Below are 7,336 nucleotides of genomic sequence, written 5' to 3' on the forward strand. Positions count from 1 at the left end.
TCACATCACATAATAAGCATAACTTCTCTACATTTACAAAGATGATAAAAATTAATCATGGTGACTCAAAGTCAGTAAGAGACAGAACAACTGCCTATAATGAAATAGCATAATTTTTAGAGTTCAAAATTTCAGAAATAATATTCTAATATTGTGAGCTGTTGGACTTAGTCCACAGAAGTTAAATTAAATCATTTGCCTGTCTTCATCAAAATAGTCCTTTTAAAAATCTCTAAATCAGATTTCTTTTTCAGGTCAGAGGAGTAATTTGAAGAACCATTTTCTATTATCTAATATATTCCTTTCATTCTCTTCCCTTTCCATGAAAATAAACCAGTGTAAGACAGCATGGCATCACTAGCCTCAGAAAGCCTTCACATAAAAGTTTCCTACTGGTCTGGTATGACACTTGGCACTTTGAGGTTTTCCTGTCCCTGCAGGCCCTGGGAGACATTCAGGCTTTTAGCCAAGAATCAGGAGGTTGGAGTGTGGAGCTATTTGCCAGCACCTAAAACTGAGAAGTAGTTCACTTTAACACTGCATTTTGCTACATCTATGTTTATTAAAGCATTTGTTATCTAAGAGTACAACACAGTTGCAGGAAAAGAACACCCCCATTGGGATGCCCTGGGGTTAAGCTCCATCTCTACCCATGGATCCCACATAGGAAAGACCTAGTGTCCATTCTGACATGGTGAGATTTTCATGAAAGCAACCCAAATCCCACTCTAATGAAAGTTGCACGTTCTACAGAACGGAGCCCTGACTCCCAAGCCAGCACAATGAATGGGCTTCTCCCTTCCCTCACTAAATAACTCTGCATAGGACACTTGTCCTTTCTGCCTCAGATTGTGTCCACCCACAAAGGAAATTCAGGTTAGAAAAACCCTGTTGCCTAAGACTGCAGGTGCTTGAGGCAAATGTTTTTTGTTACTATGTTTGCAACAGGTGAGAGAAGAGGTTCACAATGATGAAATAATTTCCCCCTTCTACTATTAAGCTTGTTTACCTATCTTCATGTTCTTAATAATGAATTAGATGTATATTTTGGTGATGAACACATTGTTATTTTATACATCTTTAAGTACACTTTCCTTTTTCATGTATATCCTAGTAGCATGCCCTGTACATATCATTGTTATAACTCTAGATAGGTGTTTATCAATTATGTCTCTGGATGAGTATTTGCCTGTCATGAAATATTATTAAAAATTTTTTAAATCTACAAAGTAAATAAATGTAAACAAATCTTTTAGTTACAAAGTTCCTAACAACCATAACTGTGTCAGATCAATGCTCCTAAAATTTAATCAAAGTAACCTAAGTTTGAAGGCTTTTTTGGAATGGTAATTGATAATGACAGCAATGTGAATAAACAGTATTTAGAAAGCACATCCTTCATTAAGGTGCCAAAATGCTTCATGAACCACCTGCAGCATACAACACAGACGATGCGTTGGATAGGCATGGCAAATGGAGCAGAATTGGAAAGCCTGCTTCAATTTTAATTCACCAAAGTTAGCCTCCTGCTTCGGCAGCCTATCCTTGCCACTTTCAAAATACATCAGTACTCCCTCTAATGAAGGTCACTGAGATGGGAGGTAGGACAAGAAGGGTGCTGTCCTCCCAGGGAAGTGAGTCCCTGTATTCTCCCTATCCCCTTTGTTTCCTTTCCTTCTCTTGGACTCTAATTTGATGCTCTGTTTGTGAGGCTTTCAGTGAAGCCATATTCTCAGGAAACAAGGATAACCAAGAGAAGAAACATCAAACATACCTTGTGTGAACTGAGCGATGCTGTGGTTGCCTTTGTCCAGGTTGAGGAGATATCCATGTTGAGGGGCCTCTGTCACAATAAACCTAAGAGAAATGTGCAGGCTGTCTCTGTCCTCCACTTTCAATATTTTGCTTGTGATCATGAACCCCAAGTGGCCAGTGACTAGAGTGCGAAGTGTAGAGGCTCCCTTATTCACTGCGATTTGGGGGACACTGTTGTCAACAGCCAAGACCTGGATCTTCATTACTTGGGGTCTCCTTGTTTCAAATACCGTATCAGGAAAAACATAGAAGTCTGTATGGGTGCCATCAGTCACTGTGAAGGAGAAGCTATCTTCACTTGACTCGGTGCCATCATGTTTGTAGCTGATTAAGTTTTCATTCAAGTCTTGCTTGGTAAAAACCATGACAGGTCTGGTATTGTTGAATAGGAGATGGCCATGAATAGGCACCTGGGTGATAGTGAATTTCAGGAGCTTGTCAGGAGTATCTCTGTCTTCAACAGTGAGCTCAAAAGGAGTAATCAGCTTGTTTTCACTTTCACTGATGACCAGGTTGTGGATGGTGACCACTGGCTTTTTATTGTCCACATCACTAATGGAGATACGGAAGGTCCGAAAGACAGGGTTACGTCCATCGGTGACTTCAAACTCAAAACTGTCCATTTTCACTTCATCATCAGCTGTGTGGATGTAGTAGATTTTGTTTCCAGCCAGTTGCAGCTGAGTGAAAGATGTGATGGACACTCCAGGCTGATCTGTGCACTCCAGGTGACCTCGCATGGGAGCCCTGGTGACGGTAAAAACCAAGTTTTCATCAGGGCTGTTCAAGTCACTAGTGCTTAGTAGGTCTGTTGTGAGAGTGACCTTGCCACCTTCTTTCAAGGACACCCCCTTACTTATCACATCAGGGAAGACAATGTCAATGCTCCCGATGGACACATAAAAGTAACGATCTATGAGGGGATTTATTCCATCAGTCACGTCAAATTTAATTAGGTCCCGAATGCCCTCTCGCCCCAAATGGACATACTGAATTAAGTTTCTGTCTACTTCATCCTGGGTAAAATTCATGCCCAGTGTGATATTTTCAAAGGCACCAGTAGGTTTTCGTCTCTGTAATAAGCCATGTCCTGGCCCATAACGAATAATATAAACCAAAGATTTGTCTTCTGAATCTAAATCTGTTGCCATTAATATTTTGTTGTTGATAATCTTGGTATCCCCAATTTCTATTTCTAGTCCATTATTGATAGTCATTCTGGGCGTCTCATCATCAACAGGGATAACTATAATGAGGACCATCTTTTCCACAGAGTGCTTCCCATCTGTTAGTTTAATCACAAAACTATCTTCCTGGGTCTCAGAGTCATCATGCTCATAAATAATGCTGGAACTCTCTATGATCTGGTCCAAGGTGAAACTTTCGACCAAAACCGTGCCATTTATCAGCTGATTCATGATGTGACCATGAGTGGGGAATTGGGTAATAGTGAAAGTTAAATCATCCAGGGGAACATCAGCATCAGCAGCATTGAGAATGGGTGTATCAATTACCAGACTCATGCCTTCCATCACCATAAATTCTCTCATAAACATCTCTGGCTGTTCATCGTTGGTGGGAACGATTACAATGGGGAAGAACTGTCTCTCTGAAAAGTTAATGCCATCAGAACAACGAAATATAAATCGGTCCTCCACAGGTTCCACCCCTTTATGGACACTCTGGACATAGTTTATGTGGCCCTGCCTGAGATCTTTCAAATTGAAAGCACTTATGGCAATCCCTGCTCTTGATTTCTCAGAGCCTGGTGCTGGAGAAATGTTTTCAACATAACCTGAAGTAGGTTGAATAACTATAGTGCACAAGATGTCATCATTCAGGGAGTCAATATCTTCAGCACTTATATGCATTGATGTTATAACACTTTTATCACCTTCCATTACTATCAACTGTTCACTTACAGAGATTTCTGGGGCCTGGCTATCAACAGGCAGGATGGTCACCCATATAGTAACTCCTTGGATAGTATTGCCACCAATTCTCCATTCTTGAGACATATCTGACAGACTCAGGTTAAAAGAATCCGCTTTAGGCAATAGACCTATCTCACCACTGGTGTGGGTATATACAACAGAGCCCTCCAAGATGTCCCTTTGAGTAAACTGCTCTGCTGGAATGCCATTGACCAAGATTTCCCCATACAAAGGTGGATCTTCCAAGAGGAAAGTCAACATCAAGTCATCAGTTTCCTCATTGGTCCCCTTAATAACATTGGCAGTGATTTCAGTAGCCCCATTTTCTAAGACATCTAGATAGGACTCCAGAGTGCCAGTAGGATGGCTCAGTACTAGCACTTCATCGTCCACTGGCCGGACATTCACTCTGAGAGTGATGGGCACCACATGATGTCTGTCGCTGACTTCCAAAGAGCAGCTATCAGTCAGGGACTTGTCCCCATTATGGGCATAGGAAACTCGGCCCTGTTTTATGTCCTCCAAGTGGAAGAGACCACCTACATGCAGGATCTGTCCAGACACTCTCATGTGGCCATGTTTGGGTGCCTGAGTGAGAGTGAAAGAGATATGAGCAACATCAGTGTCTACATCATTCACGTGCAACTCTGTCTCACTCAGGATGTGCTGACCCTTCTCCTGAATAGTGAAGCCAGTGTTGAGGATCTCAGGTGGCTGGTTGTCCACGGGCTGCAAGTAAAGGGTAAAGGTGCCTGAAGCCACATTCCCAGCTCGGTCTTCCACCTGGAACTGGAACTGGGCCACTCGAGTAGCCACGCCCAGTTCTTGAACCGGGGGTCTGTAAGCAATTTTATGATGGTTGATCTGGGCTTGGGTAAAATGGGTCACCACAACTGAGGGGTTGTCAGTCAAGACCAAGGTACCCAGTGGGGCTGGCAGGTGGTTTTCGTCTGTGTCTGTGGGGGGCTGAGTCACTGTGTAACGTAGTTCTCGGTCGTCTGTGTCTAGGTCAGTGTAGCGCAGCCACTTCTTCCTCAGTGGTGTCAGCTGGGATTCCTGTACCATCATACGAAGGGGACAGCCACTGCCCAGCTCCGGAGGGAGGCGATCCACAGGATGGATACGTATCACAAACCGTTGTAGCCCGGACTGATTAGGAGGGTCATGGTTATCCTGGACTCTAAATGTGAACTGGTCTGTGACTGGCCTAGGACTATGGGGCCCAGAGTGTCTATAGAACAGCCTGCCCTCTGTTATGTCCTGCTGCTGCCACTCTGTCACTGTTCGCTCATAAAATGCTCCCTCCTTCCTCCAAAGGCCTCTGAAAAGCTCCTGCTTCTCATGGGGAGGGTGAGTTTGGCGGAGAAGTAGATGCCCCGTAGTTAAGAAGGGTGACTCCAGCACAAAAAGCAGCAGTGAATCATCTGAATCCATGTCAGTTGCACTCAGGGAAAGGGGCAGAATGGGCACTGTTTCACCCTCTGCCAGTGTCAGCCCCGTGTTGGCATTGAGAACAGGTGGCTGGTCATCCACAGGCACTAAGGTGATGGGGAACAGAAACTGTACCTGGTGCCTGCCTCCTCCATCCACCATGCGAAGCACCAGGTTGTCGCTCAGCGAGCCGTCTTTATCATCATGCTGGTAGACCACCTGGCCGGCTGCCAGCTCAGCCACTGTAAAGCTCTTGGGAGCAGAGCTGCCACTGGAAGCACCCGGAATGACAAGATGACCATGCCGGAGCCCAGCCACCACCTCTAGCCGCACTGCTTCTAGGTCATCCTCATCGCTGATGACCAAGTTTTGCGGACCACTGCCTGCAGGGCCTGTGAGGGGCCGAGACTGACCCTCATAGAGAATAAGACCGGTATTCCGGGTGACCACCGGAGCCATTGTGTTCATGGGCTTCACCACTACCATGAAGGCAAAAGGGTCTGAAGCTGCTCCTTCTAGATCCACGACCTCCAATTCCAGTTCAAAGAGGCGCTCCTGGTCGGAGTCTTCAGAGGGGGGCTGGTAGGCAATCTTCAGGAGCCGCAGATCCCTCTGAGTGAAGGAGGAAAGGGGCAGGCTGCGATCATCGGTGCTCACCAAGTAGCCCTGGCCAGGCTGGAATGGAGAGGTAAGGTTGAAGATCAACAGGTCAGGGGGAGACTCAGCATCCTCGGCTGCCAGCATGTCTGGGGTCAGGGCCGTCAATACAAACTGGTCCACCTCCATCATCATCATGGCCACGAAACTGGGCTTGGGTGCAGTGTTCTCGGCCCCTCCTCGGATCCTCACCAGAACCTGGAAGTGCTCGCGTTTCAAAGCAGGGCTGCCCACAGGTGCCCTTCGTGAACGCAGCTCCACCACCATGGGCATCCAGTCCCTGTTTGGTGAGCGACTGGCGGCTGTGTGGCGATAGCGCACGCCTAGTTCCTGGAAAGCTTTGCAGTCCATCAGGAGAGGCTCCGGGGCGCCCCCCTCTCTGGCTCCTCCAGGGACCTGCGGGTAGTGGAGGAGTTCTCCATAGCGAGGCAGCGCGCCCAAGCCGGACAGGATGCCCACGCGGCACTCCTCTGTCTCGGGCTGGTAGGCGAACTCCAGGCTCCGCGCGTCCAGGGCATTGCTGGTCCCCAGCAGTTCTTCCACGACCAGAGGCAAGTTCCGAGTCACAACCTCCAGCTGGGTGAAGACCACCTCCACCTCCAGTACCAGTGGTAGCACTACCGCCCCTCCGGGCGCGTCATAGCGCAGCTGCAGCCGGACGCGGTCCCGAGACGGGCTGCGCGCGCCCAGGTGAGAGTAGCGCACCTCGCCAGGGCCAAACTCGCACGGGAAGCGCTTGGGACTCAGGCGGCCCGGTCGCTGGGCCAGTGCGTCGTTGTCTAGTACAGAAACCGCGCAGCGGTCCCCGGGCTGCACCTGCAACACCAGGTCATGCAGGGGATCCAGCCAGACTTCACGGCCGAAAGGCACCCGGAGTCCGCGGTTCGCCAGCACTATGGCCTCCTCCGCAGGGACCGCTGCAGCCCCCGCGAGACCAGGGGACAGCAACGCCCTGCCGAAGGCAGCGGGCTGTGCTGGGACGCGGCTTACCAGTGACAGGAGAAGCAGCAGCAGCAGCCGGCGCGGCGGTGGCGGTCCTGGTTGAAAGCCGTTGGAGTTGCCTGTCCAGCGCGAGGATAACCCGGGAGTCTCAGCTGCGTGCATGGTCCGGGTGTTCAGGCTCGGACAGGTCAGCCTGAGGGCACGCGAAGTCAGTTCCCCCGCAGGCAACAAGAGACACCGCCGGGAAGTGCCAGGAACTCCGCGCGCTGCCCGCGGGGCCCTCCTGTAGCCGGGGCTGGGCCAGAAGAATGGCAAAGTTGCGCGGCCCCGTCCGGGCTGGAGCCGCAGCCGAGGAGCCGAAGCCTTCCCAGCCCGTCCAGCTCCGCCGCTAGCGACTCGGTCGCGCGGAGAATTGAATCCTCCGCTTCTACTTTCCAGGTCCCGGGCCCGGGACTTTGAGAGAAATCCCTCCCCTCTCACCCCTTCACTCCAGTCCTCCCGGGAGGCCAATCGTTGGTCGGGGAAGGAGGCGCGGAGCTGAGGATTGGGTAGTCATT

The 7,336-nt window shown here is 49.2% G+C and overlaps 1 protein-coding gene across 1 annotated transcript in view; it reads right to left on the reverse strand.

Annotated features, from left to right (window-relative positions):
- The window catches only part of FREM2 (FRAS1 related extracellular matrix 2), a 190,847-nt gene extending 183,906 nt beyond the window's left edge, over window positions 1-6,941 (reverse strand). Inside the window, exon 1 of the mRNA XM_032151198.2 lies at window positions 1,775-6,941. Within this exon, the coding sequence (XP_032007089.1) occupies window positions 1,775-6,941 (5,167 nt within the window). The remainder of the gene's footprint in view (window positions 1-1,774) is intronic.
- Between the last annotated feature and the right edge of the window lie 395 nt (window positions 6,942-7,336).

Source organism: Hylobates moloch, unplaced genomic scaffold (assembly GCF_009828535.3).
Source record: "Hylobates moloch isolate HMO894 unplaced genomic scaffold, HMol_V3 SCAFFOLD_4, whole genome shotgun sequence".
In the NCBI taxonomy this organism is placed as follows: domain Eukaryota; kingdom Metazoa; phylum Chordata; class Mammalia; order Primates; family Hylobatidae; genus Hylobates; species Hylobates moloch.